General features: G+C 51.1%; 1 protein-coding gene across 3 annotated transcripts in view; it reads left to right on the top strand.

Moving 5' to 3' along the window:
• Positions 1–395: 395 nt before the first annotated feature.
• Positions 396–18,840, top strand: part of hspbp1 (HSPA (heat shock 70kDa) binding protein, cytoplasmic cochaperone 1) — a 32,382-nt gene continuing 13,937 nt past the window's right edge. Inside the window, exons 1-6 of one of the 3 annotated variants that reach the window (XM_078237483.1) lie at positions 433–575; positions 3,886–4,028; positions 11,618–11,804; positions 12,925–13,149; positions 16,293–16,448; positions 16,594–16,641. In XM_078237483.1, the coding sequence (XP_078093609.1) occupies positions 3,903–4,028; positions 11,618–11,804; positions 12,925–13,149; positions 16,293–16,448; positions 16,594–16,641 (742 nt within the window). In that variant the 5' untranslated portion in view covers positions 433–575; positions 3,886–3,902. Of the gene's footprint in view, positions 576–3,764; positions 3,783–3,885; positions 4,029–11,617; positions 11,805–12,924; positions 13,150–16,292; positions 16,449–16,593; positions 16,642–18,840 lie in introns of those variants that run through there. The other 2 variants (XM_078237484.1, XM_078237485.1) reach the window with 2 other exon arrangements.

The following is an 18,840-nucleotide window of genomic DNA, read 5'->3' as shown; positions in this document are numbered from 1 at the left end:
ATGATCCCTCCTCTCGGGCAGAGAAGTCAAAGAATAACGACCCTCGGATGAGAAATTTCTCCTCGTCTCCATCTTAAATGATTATTTTGATGCCATGTTATAGGTTCCCCAGAAGGGAAACATCCTCTCACCATCCAACAGCAATAAAAGTCACTATAAAAATGCCAATCTTTTACAGTAAATTTGGTAACTGGGCCTATCTAACAAAAGAGGGTGATTTAAAATCTTTCTTCAATGACACTGGGGTTTTTTGGAGCATCTAACTCAATTGTCTGTCCATGGCTCAATGAAGGGCTGAGGGATGGGGGGGCGGGGTTTCCAAAATGGCGGCGCGGCGATGGCAACACACGCAGACAATTGCCCCGCATTGACGTCACCTCCGACCGGTGCGCGTCACAGCGGGGGGAGGCGCGACCCCCGCGCGGCGTCATTTCCGGCAAGATGGTGGCGCCCATGGACTGAAAGCGCTGGAAGAATCTGGAAGCTTCGGCGCGGCTGGCAGAGGGGAGGCGTCGAGCGCCCGGGACGGAGACCCCCGGGCGAGGGGGGAGTCGGGGGAGAGAGAGAGGGAGTGGGTAAGGGGCGCGCTCTGAGGGTTTTTAATGGGGTTTCGGGACCGGTCGGCGGCTGGAGGAGAGGGGGAGGAGGAGGCGGCCATTTTGAGGCATGTTGTGGATGACAGGAACACTGGCTGGCCGGCTGCTCAGCTCAGTCCCGGGCCTCTCAGCTCAGTCCCGGGCCTCTCAGCTCATTTAAGGCCCGGTGAATCATCTCCCAGGCCACCTCGCCACACAACTTTACTGCCTGTCTCATCATTGCTGGCTCAGTGCAGTTTAGGGATTAGACCTCACCTGATCTGTCAGGGCAGCACAGTAGCGTAGTGGTTAGCACTGCTGCTTCACAGCTCCAGGGACTCAGGTTCGATTCCCGGCTTGGGTCACTGTCTGTGTGGAGTTTGCACATTCTCCTTGTGTCTGCTTGGGTTTCCTCCGGGTGCTCGGTTTCCTCCCACAGTCCAAGGATGCGTGGGCTAGGTTAATTGGCCATTCTAAATTGCCCTTTAGTGTCCCGGGATGCATAGGTAAGAGGGGTTAATGGGTAAATATGTGGGGATATGTGGATAGGGCCTAGGTGGGATTGTGGTCGGTGCAGACTCGATGGGCCAAATGGCCTCTTTCTGCACTGTAGAATTCTATGAGGGCAGCATGGCGGCACAGTGATTAGCACTGCTGCCTCGCAGCAAGAAGTCTCACAACACCAGGTTAAAGTCCAACAGGTTTATTTGGTAGCAAAAGCCACTAGCTTTCGGAGCGCTGCTCCTTCATCAGGTGAGTGGGAGTTCTGTTCACAAACAGGGCATATAACGACACAAACTCAATTTACAAAATAATGGTTGGAATGCGAGTCTTTACAGGCAAGCAAATCTTCAAGGTACAGACAATGTGAGTGGAGAGAGCGTTAAGCACAGGTTAAAGAGATGTATTCATCCTTGGATTCATGTCATACTATCTGTAACCCCACAACTTGCCTGGGCTTGCAAAATCTCACTGTCTGGAGACAATACACATCTCTTTAACCTATGCTTAATGCTCTCTCCACTCAAATTGTACCTTTAAGACTTGATTACCTGTAAAGACTCGCATTCCAACCATTATTTTGTAAATTGAGTTTGTGTCTTTATATGCCCTGTTTGTGAACAGAACTCCCACTCACCTGACGGAGGGGCAGCGCTCCGAAAGCTAGTGGCTTTTGCTACCAAATAAACCTGTTGGACTTTTAACCTGGTGTTGTGAGACTCCTTACTGTGTTTACCCCAGTCCAACGCCGGCATCTCCACATCATGACTACCATCCATGCCTCACAGCACCAGGGGACCTGGGTGGGGTGAAGTGGGATGGGTATGGAATGGAGGAGGAGGGGGGTGGTGGCGGCAGTGGCCTTGAGGTAAGATACTTTACCATGCTAAATTGCCCCTTAGGATCTTGATCAAGTTAAGTTTATCAGTCATAAGTAGGCTTACTTGTCCTTCATTGCTAGAGGGATGGAGTTTAAAAACAGCGAGGTTATGCTGCAGCTGTATAAGGTGCTGGTGAGGCCACACCTGGAGCACTGTGTACAGTTTTGGTCTCCATACTTGAGAAAGGATATACTGGCACTGGAGGGGGTGCAGAGGAGATTCACTAGGTTGATTCTGGAGTTGAGAGGGATGGCTTATGAGGAGAGACTGAGTAGACTGGGGCCATACTCATTGAAATTCAGAAGAATGAGGGGAGATCTTATAGGAACATATGAGATTATGAAGGGAATAGATAAGGTAGAAGCAGGGAAGTTGTTTCCACTGGCGGGTGAAACTAGAACTAGGGGGCATAGCCTCAAAATAAGGGGAAGCAGATTTAGGACTGAGTTGAGGAACTTCTTCACACAAAGGGTTGTGAATTTGTGGAATTCCCTGCCCAGTGAAGCAGTTGAGGCTACCTCATTGAATGTTTTTAAGGCAAGGATAGATACATTTTTGAACAGTAAAGGAATTGAGGGTTATGGTGAGCGGGCGGGTAAGTGGAGCTGAGTCCACGAAAAGATCAGCCATGATCTTATTGAATGGCGGAGCAGGCTCGAGGGGCCAGATGGCCTACTCCTGCTTCCAGTTCTTATTAACACTGCAATGAAGTTACTGTGAAAATCCCCCAGTCGTCACACTCCGGCGTCTGTTCGGGGAAACTGAGGGAGAATTTAGCACGGTCAATCCACCTAACCAGCACATCTTTCGGACTGTGGGAAGAAACCGGAGCACCCGGAGGAAACCCACGCAGACACGGGGAGAACGTGCAAACTCCACACACACACTGACCCAAGCTGGGAATTGAACCTGGGTCCCTGGCACCGCGAGGCAGCAGTGTTTGCCACTGTTCTGCCCCCAATTGGGCTAGTGGGCTGATGAATGGCAAATGGAGTTTAATTTAGATAAATGCGAGGTGATGCATTTTGATAGATCGAACCAGGGCAAGGCTTATTCAGTTAATGGTAGGATGTTGCGGAGAGTTATAGAACAAAGAGATTTGGTAGTACAGGTTCATAAGTGGAGTCACAGGTGGATAGGGTGGTGAAGAAGGCATTCGGCATGCTTGGTTTCATTAGTCATAAGTCTCACCACACCAGGTTAAAGTCCAACAGGTTTATTTGGAATCACAAGCTTTCGGAGCGCTGCTCCTTCATCAGGTGAGTGGAGAGGTAGCTCCATCTGCACATCTTTGGAATGTAGGAGGAAACCAGAGCACCTGGAGGAAACCCGCGCAGACACGGGAAGAATTTGCAAACTCCACTCAGTCACCCAAGGCCGGAGTTAAACCCAGGTCCCTGGCGCTGTGAGGGGTTGGGGTGCGTTATTGACCCTGACAATCACATTTTAATTTGATGTTTTTTAAGTTTCCGTTGTACTTTGATTTCTGTTCGGGCTGTTCCCCCTCCTTTTGGGGAGCTGCCCCTTTTTACTTTGTCCTGACTTAATCTGAGTTTGTTTATTTGGTTTGACCTAAAAAGAGGGCAGCAGTGCTAACCACTGTGCCACCATGCTGCTCTGACGGATCAGGTGGGCCCTGAGGTCTAATCCTTAAACTGCACTGAGCCAGCAGAATGATAAGAAAGGCAGTAAAATAGTCTGGTGAGATAGCCTGGGGGAAAGAAACACAGTGGGGGGAGGGAGGGGGTGGGGGGAACATCACTGGGAATGCTATTTACACAGATCAGCCATGATCTGATTGAATGGTGAGCAGAAGAAACGAGAGGTGATTCTGCTTTTCCCATTCACAACTCCTGAGTATTTCCAGCATTTTGTTTTATGTTGCTTCGATCATTGTACGGTCAATCTTTGATTTTCTTTTCTTCCAGATTGAGCTTTCTTTAAAATGGCGGAGGGTGGATCTGAGCGGAACAGGCATCATCCCAACAATCTGCAGGGTCTGCTGAGACTTGCAGTGGAGGCAGGCTCCGTGGGGGACACCGCTCCAGAGTTGCATCCCATGCCAGAAGAGGTAAACGTGATTCCGCTTGACCCGCCTCCCTTTCCCCCACCCTTTCCTCAGCGAAACGCAATAGCAGATACCGTGAACTAAGAATCTGGTAGAAAATGGTGCCGATACTCAGCAGGTCAAGCAGCATCTGGAGATCGAGAAACAGCAGTGAGGGTCTTTCTTCAGAGATGAACTTTTTATTCGTCCGTGGGCGTTGCTGGCAAGGCCAATGTTTGTTACCCATCTCTGCTCATTGGATCATAGAATCCCAACAGTGCTGTAAACCTCTATGACTCTGTGCCCAAAAATATGCAGGTTAGATGAATTGGCCATGCTAATTGGGTTAGGTTACAGGGATGGGATGGGGAGGTACCCCGTAACTCCATATATTTACCCTGCAAATCCCCTAACCTGCACATCTTTGGATACTAAGGGGCAATTTAGCATGGCCAATCCACCTAACCTGCACATCTTTGGATACTAAGGGGCAATTTAGCATGGCCAGTCCACCTAACCTGCCCATCTTTGGACACTAAGGGGCAATTTAGCATGGCCAATCCACCTAACCTGCACATCTTTGGATACTAAGGGGCAATTTAGCATGGCCAATCCACCTAACCTGCACATCTTTGGATACTAAGGGGCAATTTAGCATGGCCAATCCACCTAACCTGCACATCTTTGGATACTAAGGGGCAATTTAGCATGGCCAATCCACCTAACCTGCACATCTTTGGATACTAAGGGACAATTTAGCATGGCCAATCCATCTAACCTGCACATCTTTGGATACTAAGGGGCAATTTAGCATGGCCAATCCACCTAACCTGCACATCTTTGGATACTAAGGGGCAATTTAGCATGGCCAATCGACCTAACCTGCACATCTTTGGATACTAAGGGGCAATTTAGCATGGCCAATCCATCTAACCTGCACATCTTTGGACACTAAGGGGCAATTTAGCATGGCCAATCCACCTAACCTGCCCATCTTTGGATACTAAGGGGCAATTTAGCGTGGTCAATCCACCTAACCTGCACGTCTTTGGATGCTAAGGGGCAATTTAGCGTGGTCGATCCACCTGACCTGCATGTCTTTAGACTGTGGGACGAAACCAGAGCACCTGGAGGAAACCCACGTAGACACGGGGAGAACGTGCAAACTCCATACAGACAGTGACCCAAGCTGGGAATCGAACCCGGGTCCCTGGCGCTGTGAGGCAGCAGTGCTAGCCACTGTGCCACTCCCGAGCTGAGTGTCTTACTAGGCCATTGTAGAAGGAAGAGTTAGCCATGTCGCTGTGGGTTTGGACTCGCATGTAGGACTCATTCTGTTCAGCCGTGTTACTGAGGGTCCAAAGCCAGACCAGGTGAGAGCCCACACTTTGTAAGATGTTGGGTGGATCGATGAGTGCTCGATCGCTGGTCTTTACCGAGCTAGCTGCAGTTAGCCTGGAGTAAGCTGCAAATGCAGCAAGATAATCGCTGCATCTGGGGAGAGAAATAGCGAGTGTACACTCGGGCATTACCCTTCATTAGTACAAAGCTTTACTTGCTGTATGGTTCCAGGTCTCACTGTTCATTCTTTGTGTATGTTCCCCTTGGTTGAAGGGTCAGTCATGAGGGGACATAGGTTCAATGTGAGGGGTGGGAGGTTTAAGGGGGGGATTTGAGGAAATACTTTTTTACCCAGAGGGTGGTGAGGGTCTGGAATGCGCTGCCTGGGAGGGTGGTGGAAGCGGGATGCCTCACATCCTTTAAAAAGTATCTGGATGAGCATTTAACTCATCGCAACATTGGAGGCTGTGGGCCAAGTGCTGGTTAGTGGGATTAGGTGGGAATTGAGGTGTTTCACACGTGTCGGTGCAGACTCGATGGGCTGAAGGGTCTCTTCTGCACTGTATGATTAGCTTCAGTGAATTTAACCAGTGAGTCTTGCTGGAAATTGCACATGCTGTATGGACATGGTCATCACTGAAACAAATCGAAAGGCGTGCGTAAGTATGACCTTGAAGTATTTCACAGCCTTTATTGTTGCCCCGAAAATCTGGAGGAAACCCACGCAGACACGGGGAGAATGTGCAAACTCCGCACAGACAGAGTGACCCGACCTGGGAACGAATCCATGTTCCTGGTGCTGTGAGGCAGCAGCGCTAACCACTGCGTCGCCCTAAATTCCCTAGTCGCTGCACCCCAGCGCCTGTTCGGGTATTGAAGTGAGAGTGGGTGACGACAGAATCTGGCTGAAGCCGCTCCTCCAGTCACAGATTCGATCTCTCCCAGGCTGGTTGCTCCGGCTCCTTCAATTCCAGATTCTCCCGCTCCTGTTGCTTCTCCAGAGACAGAATCTTGGATTGGATTCCTGGCCTGTTGCCCAGCACCTTGTCTCTCGTTTCTGTTAATGTCCTTTAATGGAGGCGCAGAGTGAGTTTGCAAATTCCTGCCTCGAAAACAGCTTTTAATCTAACCTCGATCTTTAGAACTTGAAAAGTAGCCGTGTCCTCCTCCCCCACCAAATAAAAATCGTCCTCAAGAAAACTCGATTTTTAAAAAAAACCTTGCGAAAGAATAACTATTCTGAGCCCTGGAGCGTTGGCTCACACCAGAATCAGATAGCGAGATCTTGAGGCCGCAGGTACTGAGAATAAAACAAGCAAATGCTGGACAAACTCAGTTGGTCCTGGGCCGTTGTATACATGACAATCTCCACCTGGTCCGGGACCTAATACATCACACCCAGAGGACTGGTCTGTCGGGCGCCTTCTTGTCATTAGATCAGGAGAAGGCGTTCGACAGGGTGGAGCACGAGTATTTACTCGGGACTCTGCGGGCATTCGGGTTCGGGACGCATTTTGTCGCCCGGATCCGATTACTGTACTCTGCCGCAGAGTGTCTGATTAAGGTTAACGGGTCCCTGACGGCACCCCTTCGCTTTGGGAGAGGAGTACGGCAGGGCTGCCCCTTGTCCGGCCAACTGTATTCCGTATGCGTGGAGCCATTCCTGCGCCTCTTGCGGAGGAGGTTGTCAGGTTTGGCCCTGCGCGGACCGGACGTAGGGGTGGTCCTGTCAGCTTACGCCGACGACGTGCTCCTCATGTTCACGGACCCGGCTGACCTGCGGAGGATGCGAGAATGCCAGGCGGTGTACTCCGCCGCGTCCTCCGCCAGGATCAACTGGGCCAAGTGCTCCGGACTCCTTGTCGGTCCTTGGGAGACGGACCCCCTTCCGGAGGAGCTCAGGCCTTTCACCTGGAGCAGGACCAACCTCCTCTACTTGGGGGCCCATCTCTGCCCAGCCGAGGAATCCTGGCCGGCGAACTGGCGGGAGCTGGAGGCCAAAGTCTCCGCCCGCCTGAGTCGCTGGACAGGACTGCTCCGAGTGCTGTCCTACAGGGCGCGAGTTCGCGTCATAAACCAGCTGGTCGCCTCCATGCTGTGGTACCGGCTGGTCCCTTTGACCCCTCCCCCTGGCTTTGTCACCGATATCCAGAGAACCCTCCTGCGGTTCTTCTGGGGCAATCGACTGCACTGGGTCCCTGCTGCGGTCCTGTATCTCCCGCTTGAGGAGAGCGGACAAGGTCTGGTGTGCCTTCGCACTCAGATAGCGACCTTCCGCCTCCAGACCCTGCAGAGGTACCTTTACGTTGAGCCCCCTCCACAGTGGTGTGCCACGGCGACGTATTTCTTCCGCCACTGGCACGGCCTCAGTTATGACGTGCAGCTCCTGCATATCGAACTGGGGCGTGCTCCGACCGCCCTGCAGGAGTTGCCCGTCTTTTACCAGGACCTCCTCACTGTCTGGAACAAGGTCGCCTCGCGACGCAGCTCTCCCCCGTCAGGAGTAGCGGCTCTCATGCGAGAGCCGCTGCTCAGGAATCCGCTCCTCCAGCCGTATAACTTCAGGTGGCTGGCGGAGAGGAGGGCTGTGGACGCCGGGGTGACCAGAATCGGGGACGTGCTCGATGGCGGAGGAGCGGGCTGGATGAGTCCCCGCGTGCTGGCTGAGCGCGCGGGGACGACCGTCCGGCGCGCGACCAAAGCCATCCTAGACCTTAGGACGGTCGTGCTCGGCCCCGAAACTGCACGCAAACTGGAGACGGCGCAGGCGTGCGGTGGGATCCCGCCCGAGCGTTCCCCTGTTCGGGCGGAATTCCACAATGGCCCAAAGCCTCAGCCCCCCCCCCCCCGGTGAGGTGCCCCACAGCCTGAGCCGCCTCGCGGAAATGCCCTCCGTGCCTTTTTCTACCGCGCGGAGGCGTTTCCTGTGCGGGCTGCTGCTGCACATCCTCCACTACCGCCTCCTCGCCTGTCGCCCGGATACACCTTGGCGGGCCTTGTTGCCGCCGGGCGGCGGAGGTCCCCGCTGGAGGTCCCTCTACGGAGGGATCTCCCCCAATTACGTCGGGGACCTGGGGTGGAGGGTGATGCATGCAGCAGTTCCGCACAACCGTAGGATTCACTGGTTCACGGGCTCCGAAGACTGCCCTTTCTGCGGCCTTGTGGAGTCCGTGGACCATGTCTATGTTGTGTGTCTTAGGCTGCACTTCCTTTATGTTTTCCTGAAGAACCTTTTGTTGATGTTTTGTCTGCACTTCAGTCCCACGCTCCTGATCTACGGACACCCGGTGCGGAGAGGGGAGGGTCGGGATGGCGACCTCCTCGTGAACCTACTCCTGGGCCTGGCGAAACGCGCCATTTGCCGGTCCAGGCTGCGGGCGATCGAGGGGGCCGTCCGTCCTGACTGTCTTCCCCTCTACCGCGGCTACGTTCGCGGCCAGGTGTCCCTGGAGAGGGAGCATGCGGTGTCCACGGGCGAGGTTGACGCTTTCCGCGCCCGCTGGGCACCGCAGGGGTTTGGGGTGCATTATTGACCCCAATAATCACATTTTAATTTGATGTTTTTAAGTTTCCTTTGTACTTTGATTTCTGTTCGGGCTGTTCCCCCTCCTTTTTGGGGAGCTGCCCCTTTTACTTTGTCCTGATTTAATCTGAGTTTGTTTACTTGGTTTGGTTTGACCTAAAAAGAGGACAGCATCTTTGGAGAGAGCCGTGATGTGGAGATGTCGGCGTTGGACTGGGGTGGGCACAGTAAGAAGTCTCTCAACACCAGGTTAAAGTCCAACAGGTTTATTTGGAATCACGAGCTTTTGGGGCACTGCTACTTCATCAGATGAGTGGAGGATGAAGGAGCAGCGCTCCGAAAGCTCGTGATTCCAAATAAACCTGTTGGACTTTAACCTGGTGCTGTGAGACTTCTTTCTTTGGAGAGAGAGCAGAGCCAATGTTTTTGAGTCGGGGTGATGGGGCGGCCCGGTGGGACAGTGGTTAGCACTGCTGCCTCACGGCACCAGGGACCCGAGTTCGATTCCCGGCTTGGGAATCACTGTCTGTGTGGAATCTGCACGTTCTCCCCATGTCTGCATGGGTTTGTTCCGGGCATTCCAGCTTCCTCCCACAGTCCAAATGACGTGCTAGTTAGGGTGCATTGGTTGTGCTAAATTCTCCCTCAGTGTACCCGAACTGGCGTCGGAGTGTGGCAACTAGAGGGATTTTCACAGTAACTTCATTGCAGTGTTAATGTAAGCCTACTTGTGACACGAATAAATAAACTTTGTTTGTCAGATATTGAGGTTTGTGGCCTGTCAATGGATTTTATATCCAGGGGGTAAAGAGAGAGTCATAGAAATCATAGAATCCCTACAGCCATTCGGCCCATCAAGTCTGCACTGACAACAATCCCACCCAGGCCCTATCCCCATAACTCCACATATTTACCCTGCTAATCCCTTTAACTTAGGCATCCCAGGACACTAAGGGTCAATTTAGCATGGCCAATGCACTTAACATTCACATCTTTGGAGTGTTGGAGAAAACCGGAGCACCCGGAGGAAACCCATGCAGACATAGGGAGAACGTGCAGACTCCACACAGACAGTGTGTGAAGTATTGCGATGATCTGCAAGTATTGGTGTCTCCAGTAACTCAAAGTTTCTCTGCCCCAAACGTTAAATTGTCTTCTTAGACGTTGACAACTTTGCTTCCCTTTTCCACTGTCCCATTTTTCATACTCCCAGCCTCTGCAGTCCTATCTGGTTTATATCTTCGCCCGAGACCAGTACACACCAGCAGTCAGGGATTATGTCTCTCAGTTAAATCCTGCTCTGCTAACTGAACTACTTTTTAAAAACTTACTTTGTGGCGTGGGTAATTTTTATTCATTCATGGGCGTCGCTGGCTGGCCAGCGTTTACTGTCCTTCTCTAGTTGCCCGAGGGCAGTTGTGAGTCAACCACATTGCTGTGGCTCTGGAGTCACACGTAGGCCAGACCGGGTAAGGACGGCAGATTTCCTTCCCTAAAGGACATTAGTGAACCCAGATGGGTTTTTCTGACAATCGACAATGGTTTCATGGTCATCAGTAGATTCTTAATTCCAGATTTTGTTTTATTGAATGTAAATTCCACCATCTGCCGTGGCGGGATTCGAACCTGGGTCCCCAGAACATTAGTTGAGTTTCTGGATTAATTGTCTAGCGATAATACCACCAGTCTGTCGCCTCCCCTGTGGGCACAGCTGGCTGGGCCCAGCATTTATTGACCATCCTTAATTGCCCCTTGAGAAGGTGGTGGTGAGCTGTCACAGTCCATGTGGTGTAGGTACACCCACAGTGCTGTTAGGGAGAGTGTTCCAAAATTCCAGTGGTTAGCACTGCTGCCCCTCACAGTGCCAGGGACCTGGGTTCGATTCCCGGCTTGGGTCACTGTGTGGCGTTTGCACATTCTCCCCCGTATCTGCGTGGGTTTCCTCCAGGTGCTCCGGTTTCCTCCCACGGTCCAAAAACTGTGCGGGTTAGGTGAATTGGCCGTGTTAAATTGCCCCTTCGTGTCAGCAGGACTAGCTAGGGTAAATGCCTGTGGTCTACAAGATTATGAGGGACAGAGTGGATAGTCAGAAGCTTTTTCCCAGGGTGGAGGAGTCAATTACTAGGGGGGCACAGGTTTAAGGTGTGAGGGGCAAGGTTTAAAGGAGATGTATGAAGCAGGTTTTTTACCCAGAGGGTGGTGGGTGCCTGGAACTCACTGCCGGGGGGAGGTAGTGGAAGCAGATACAATAGTGAGTTTTAAGGGGCGTCTTGACAAATACATGAATAAGGTGGGAATAGAGGGATATGGTCCCCGGAAGGGTAGGGGGCTTCAGTTAAGTCGGGCAACATGGTCGGCGCAGGCTTGGAGGGCCGAAGGGCCTGTTCCTGTGCTGTAATTTTCTTTGTTCTTTGTATGGGGATAGTATGGAATTGCGGACTTGATGGGCTGAATGACCTCCTTCTGCACTGGAGGATTCTGTGATCTATTCTATGATCTATGATTTTGACCCATCAATGATGACGGAATGGTGAGAGAGTTCCAAATCAGAATGGTGAGTGGCTTGGAGGGGGAGGTGGTGTTCCCATGTGTCCGTTACCCTTATCCTCCTAGATGGTAGTGGTCGTGAGTTTGGTAGGTGCTGCCTAAGGAGCCTGGAGTAGCCCAATAATGCAGTCCTCCAAGCTGTGTATGTCTTACTGCCATTTAATGATTCCTTTCTCTCTCTCCCTTCTCTCTTTTTGCACAGCGGAGACAGTGGTTGCAGGATGCGCTGTCGGATGTGTTTAACGGACAACTGGATGAAGTGAAGCAGATTAAAGATTGTCTCCAAATCCTGAATGAAACAGCCGAGGATGACCAGAGCGATGATGGAAGGCGGTGCAATGCACTCGATACTGTGGCAGATTTGTGCGAAAACCTCGACAACGCAGGAGGTAATCGATGTTGCTTTTGCAGGAGTCATTCTTTCATTTTATTCAGACTGAAAGGAGGACTTGCATTGGTGCAGCGCTCTTCACAACCGTGGGTCATCCCCCAAAGCGCTTCACGGCCAGTGGAGTTCCCCTGAAGGTTAAAGTAAAATACTGCGGATGCTGGAATCCGAAGCGAAAACAGAAAATGCTGGGAAATCTCAGCAGGTCTGACAGCGGTGGCACAGTGGTTAGAATGGCTGCCTCACAGCGCCAGGGACCCGGGTTCTGTCTGTGTGGAGTCTGCACATTCTCCCCATGTCTGCGTGGGTTTCCTCCGGGTGCTCCAGTTTCCTCCCACAGTCCGAAAGACGTACTGGTTAGGGTGCATTGACCGTGCTAAATTCTCCCTCAATGTAACCCGAACAGGCGCCGGAGTGCGGCGACTAGGGGATTTTCACAGTAAGTTCGTCGCAGTGTTAATGTAAGCCTACTTGTGACACTAATAAATAAACTTAAACACAAGACATTGGCTGGTTTGATTTGATTTATTATTGTCACATGTATTAGTATACAGTGAAAAGTATTGTTTCTTGCGCGCTGTACAGAAAAAGCATACCATTCATAGAGAAGGAAAGAGAGAGTGCAGAATGTAGTGTTACAGTCATAGCTAGGGTGTAGAGAAAGATCAACTTAATGCGAGGTAGGTCCATTCAAAAGTACGCGTGGGTTTCCTCCGGGTGCTCCAGTTTCCTCCCACAGTCTGAAAGACGTGCTGGTTAGGGTGCATTGGCCGTGCTAAATTCACCCAAACAGGTGCCAGAGTGTGGTGACCAGGGGATTTTCACAGTAACTTCATTGCAGTGTTAATATAAGCCTACTTGTGACACTAATAAATAAACTTTAAAAAAACATCTCTGGAGAGAGAATAGAGCAAATGTTTCAAGCTTGGATCATCCAGACTCAAAATGTTGGCTCTATTCTGTCTCCACAGATGCTGTCAGACCTGTTGAGAATTTCCAGAACTTTCTGTTGAAGTGTGGTCGCTGTTGTAAAGTACAGAATGATGGGGAGCGATAACCATGGCTGATTTTTCTCGACTCCCTCGCCCCGCTTGCTGATGCCCCTCTTTTGCTTTATTTAGATTTCTGTAAGCTGGCTGGCATGCAGATGGTGGTGGAGAATTACCTGGAGTGCTCGGACCCTGAGCTGCGTTGGCGGACGGCACACCTCATTGGCACGTGTAGCCAGAATAACCCCTTTGTGCAGGAGCATGTGCTGAACCTGGGCATCATGCCCAAACTCCTGGAGCTTCTGAACAGTGACAGCAGCGACATGGTCCGAATCAAAGCTCTTTTTGCTGTATCGTGTAAGTGCCACTGGTATCGCCGGAACACATGACCGGGGGTGTGTGGTGGGGGGGTGGGGGTGGGGGGGGGGGGGGGGGGGGGGAGCATGGGAGGGGCGACAGTAGCTTTTTTATTCATGGGACATGGGGAGGTCGCTGGCTGGGCCAGCATTTATTGCCCATCCCTCGTTGCCCTTGGAGGGCAGTTCAGAGTCCACCACATTGCTATGGTTCTGGAGTCACATGTAGAACATAGAACAGTACAGCACAGAACAGGCCCTTCTTAAACTCCAACCCCCTGTTAATAAAAGCTAACACATTATAGGCCTTCTTCACAGCTCTATCCACTTGAGTGGCAACCTTTAGAGATCTGTGGATATGGACCCCAAGATCTCTCTGTTCCTCCAGTCTTCAGGCCAGACCTGGGTAAGGACGGCAGATTTCCTTCCCTAGAGAACATTAATGATGGGATTTTTCCGACAATCGACAATGGTTTCATGGTCATCAGTAGATTCTTAATTCCAGATTTTTTTTAAAACTTGAATTCAAATTCCACCATCTGCCATGGCGGGATTCGAACCCGGTCTCCAGAACATTAGCTGAGTTTCTGGATTAATAGTCTAGCGATAATATCACTAGCCATCGCCTCCCCCTGTACATAAGAAGATGAGGGTGTCTCTGTGCCTAACTCCAATACAAAGAAAATTACAGCACAGGAACAGGCCCTTCAGCCCTCCAAGCCTGCACCGACCATGCTGCCCGACTGAACTAAAGCCCCCTACCCTTCCGGGGACCATATAGAACATAGAACATTGCAGCGCAGTACAGGCCCTTCGGCCCTTGATGTTGCGCCGACCAGTGAAACCAATCTAAAGCCCCTCTAATCTACACTATTCCAATATCATCCATATGTTTATCCAATAACCATTTGAATGCTCTTAATGTTGATGAGTCCACTACTGCTGCAGGCAGGGCATTCCACGCCCTTACTACTCTCTGAGTAAAGAACCTACCTCTAACATCTGTCCTATATCTCTCACCCCTCAATTTAAAGCTATGTCCCCTCGTGTTAGCCATCACCATCCGAGGAAAAAGGCTCTCACTATCCACCCTATCTAATCCTCTGATCATCTTGTAAGCCTCTATTAAGTCACCTCGTAACCTTCTTCTCGCTAACGAAAACAACCTCAAGCCCCTCAGCCTTTCCTCATATGATTTTCCCACCATACCAGGCAACATCCTGGTAAATCTCCTCTGCACCCTTTCCAACACTTCCACATCCTTCCTATAATGCGGCGACCAGAACTGTACGCAATACTCCAAGTGCGGCCGCACCAGAGTTTTGTACAGTTGCAACATGACCTCCTGGCTCCGAAACTCAATCCCTCTACCAATAAAAGCTAACACACCGTACGCCTTCTTAACAACCCTATCAACCTGGGTGCCAACTTTCAGGGATCTATGCACATGGACACCCAGATCCCTCTGTTCATCCACACTACCAAGTATCTTACCATTAGCCCAGTACTCTGTATTCCTGTTACTCCTTCCAAAGTGAATCACTTCGCACTTTTCCGCATTAAACTCCATTTGCCACCTCTCAGCCCAGCTCTGCATATCCCTTTATTCCCATCTCACTCATGTACTTGTCAAGACAGCCCTTAAAAGTCACTACCGTATCCGCTTCCACTACCTCCCCCGGCAACGAGTTTCAGGCACCCACTCCTCTCTGTGTAAAAGATCTGCCTCGTATATCTCCTTTAAACCTTGCCCCTCGCATCTTAAACCTGTGCCCCCTAGTAATCGACTCTTCCACCCTGGGAAAAAGCTTCTGACTATCCACTCTGTCCATGCCCCTCATAATCTTGTAGACTTCTATCAGGTCGCCCCCTCCACCACCCCCCCCCCCCCCCCAACCTCCGTCATTCCAGTGAGAACAAACCAAGTTTCCCCAACCTCTCCTCATAGCTAATGCCCTCCATACCAGGCAACATCCTGGTAAATCTTTTCTGTGCCCTCTCCAAGGCCTCCACATCCTTCTGGTAGTGTGGCGACCAGAATGGAACACGATATTCCAAGTGCGGCCTAACTAAGGTTCTATAAAGCTACAGACAGGCTTGCGTTTATATCTCACCTTTCCGATTCAGAGAATGGTTACAGCGCAGCAGGAGGCCGTTCAGCCCATCGTCTCTGTACTGGCTCTCCAAATGAGCGTATTGACTCTGTGCCCATTCTCCTGCCTTTTCCCCCGTACGTTGTTTCCGATGGAATAATCAGTAAATGCTGTCTTGAGCGTCTCGATTGAGTGCGTCATGACTTCAGAACGCCCCAAAGCACTCGACAGCCAGTGAGATACCTTTGAAGTGTAATCGCCGATGTAGCAAACGCAGCAGTCAGTTTGTGCACAGCAAGCTCCCACAAACAGCCACGTGATGCTGACCAGTGTCCTTTGATGTTGTGGATAAAGATGCCGTCCAATGTTAAGAGCTGCATCTTACAGACCAGTATCCCCTAGGTCTGGTTACTTGAAGACGTGTGCCTTTGTGTGCAATGCACTCTATACTTGAATGAAGTTTATTTATTAGTCATAAGTAGGTTTACATTAACACTGCAATGAAGTTACTGTGAAAATCCCCTAGTTGCCACACTCCAGCGCCTGTTCGGTTACACTGAGGGAGAATTTACCAAGGCCAATGTACCTTAACCAGCACGTCTTTGGACTGCAGGAGGAAACCGGAGCACCCGGAGGAAACCCACGCAGACACTGGGAGAACGTGCAGATCCCACACAGACTGTGACTCAAGCAGGGAATTGAACCCAGGTCCCTGGCGCTATGAGGCAGCAGTGCTAACCACTGTGCCACCGTGCTGTCCACCTGGTTTCCTCCGGGTTCTCTGGTTTCCAAAGGTGTGCAGGTTAGGTGGATTGGCCGTGCTAAATTGCCCCTTGGTGTGTAGGTTAGGTGGACAAGCAGTGGTAAATGGGGGGGGGGGGAATAGAGCAGGGGATGGGGTTGGTGATTGGTTAGTGGGCCTGTGCAAGATGCTTGTCCGGAGAGGTGATGCAGACTTGATGGGCCAAACGGCCTCCTCCTGCGCTGTCGGGATTCGATGACGTGCAGTTGTAAATCAGGCTGACGATCTTTCTCCCCTCCAATCTTCTAGGCTTGGTGCGTGAGCAGGCGGCTGGCTTGCTCGAGTTTGTCGACCATGACGGTTTCTCTGTGCTGATGAGAGCCATGCAGAGCGGCATCGAGAAACTGAAGGTGAAAGCTGCGTTCCTACTGCAGAACCTGCTCATCAGCAACCCTGAGCACAAAGGTCAGGGCGACAGGCGTGCGTGTGGGAGGGAGGGAGTGGAGGGCTGTGTGGGTCCCTGTCGTCCTTGCCCAGACAACAAATGTGTGATTTGGGGTTTTTAATTTTATTTTCCTTTTTCCCGTTTTTCTCCCCTCCTCCGCTGAAGGTGCTGACTCAGGCTGCAAGGCAGTTCCACATCGGCCACTTGTCCCCAGTAAGTATTGGCAGGCTATTCAATCCAGGGGTGGGACCTTAGTTTAGCCCCTTGTTTGAACGCGCACACTTCACCAGCAGGAGGGGCCGAACGGCAGTTTAGGTGGTTGGTTTGTGCCCTCGACCCTCCTTCAGGTCCACTTTCGTTCAGGCTTGATTTCCAGCCTGAGATTAGCTGCAGCAACAAAGGGGAGACAGTGGCAGGGAGGTATCGTCACTGCATTCGTAATCCCGAGACATGCTCTGGGGACCCGGGTTCAAATCCTTCCACAGCAGATGGTGAGATTTAAATATATGCGAAAAGACAAACAAACTTTCATAGAATCCCTGCAGAGCAGAAGGAGGCCATTCGGCCCATTGAGTCTGCACCGACCACAATCCCACCCCAGGCCCTATGGCTGTAACCCCATGCATTTACCCTATCTAGTCCCCCTGACACTAAGGGAGAATTTAGCATGGCCAATCCACTTAACCCGCACATCTTTCGGACTGTGGGAAGAAACCGGAGCATCCGGAGGAAACCCACGCAGACACGGGGAGAACGTGCAAACTCCACAAGACAGTGACCCGAGCCGGGAATCGAACCCGGGTCCCTAGCGCTGTGAGGTGGCAGTGCTAACCACTGTGCCACCCGGATTAGGAGCAGGAGTAGCCCACTCAGCCCCTTGCGGCTGCTCCGCCGTTCTATGAGATCATAGCTGATCTGATTGTAACCTCAACCCCACATTCCCGTCGACTCCCCGATAACCTTTCACCCCCTTGTTAATCAAATCTAGGGGATTTTCACAGTAACGTCATTGCAGCGTTAATGTAAGCCTTACTTGTGACTAATAAATAAACTTTAACTTTAAGAATCTATCGCGCTCTGCCTTAAAGATATTCAAAGATTCTGCTTCATAGGATCCCTACAGTGCAGAAGGAGGCCATTTGGCCCATCGAGACTCACTGACAATCCCACCCAGGTTGTATCTCCGTAACCCTACCCCCGACACTAAGGGGCAATTTTGCATGGCCAATCCACCTAACCCGCACATCTTTTGAGGGATAGAGTTCCAGAGACTCACCACCCTCTGAGAGTAAGGTTTTCTCATCTCTGCCCTAAACGGACGACCCCTTATTTTTAAAAAGTGACCGCCCCCCCCCCCCCCCACCCCAGTTCGAGATTTTCCCACGAGAGGAAACATCATCTCCACATCCACCCTGTCAATACCCCCTCAGCATCTTAAAGGTTTTGATCAATCTTTTTTTAAAAAAAATCAAATCTGGAATTAAAACTCCCAATGATGACCATCGCCGATTGTTGGAAAACCCGTCTGGTTCATTAACGTCCTTTTAGGGAAGGAAATCTGCCGTCCTTACCCGATCTGGTCTGGGACTAGTGTAGCTTGATGCTGGGTGGCATTTATTCTTGGCACGCGGATTGTGATGTTTCTTTGGAAGGGCAGCACAATCAGCCTGTAGTTTTACCCCTCGTGTGCCAATGAGAGTATGGTTCAAGCGAAGCTTAGCATGTTCTTTATAAAATCAGCAGTGTGTAAAGGCAGTGGTACTCTGCTTTGCAGAGCAGAAGGTCCCAGGTCAATGATGGCCTAGTGGTATTACCACTAGACTATTAATCCAGAAACTCAGCCAATATTCTGGAGACCCGGGTTCGAATCCCGCCACGGCAGATGGTGGAATTTGAATTCAATTTTTTTTAAAAATCTGGAATTGAGAATCTACTGATGACCATGAAACCATTGTCGGAAAAACCCATCTGGTTCACTAATGTCCTTTAGAGAAGGAAATCTTCTGCCCTTAACCGGTCTGGCCTACATGTGACTCCAGAGCCACAGCAATGTGGTTGACTCTTAACTGCCCTCCAAGGGCAACTAGGGATGGGCAATAAATGCTGGTCCAGCCAGCGATGCCCATGTCCCAGGAATGAATTAAAAAAAAAGCTTGCTTATAAGTAAGGTTATTTATTAGTGTCACAAGTAGGCTTACATTAACACTGCAATGAAGTGAAAATCCCCTAGTCGCCGCACATAGGCGCCTGTTCGGGTACACTGAGGGAGAATTTAGCACGGCCAGTGCACCCAACCAGCACGTCTTTGGACTGTGGGAGGAAACTGGAGCACCCGGAGGAAACCCACGCAGACACGGGGAGAACATGCAGACTCCGCACAGACAGTGACCCAAGCCGGGAATCGAACCCGGG

This window comes from Mustelus asterias, chromosome 21 (assembly GCF_964213995.1).
Source record: "Mustelus asterias chromosome 21, sMusAst1.hap1.1, whole genome shotgun sequence".
NCBI lineage: Eukaryota > Metazoa > Chordata > Chondrichthyes > Carcharhiniformes > Triakidae > Mustelus > Mustelus asterias.
This window is presented reverse-complemented; position numbering and strand designations above follow the sequence as displayed.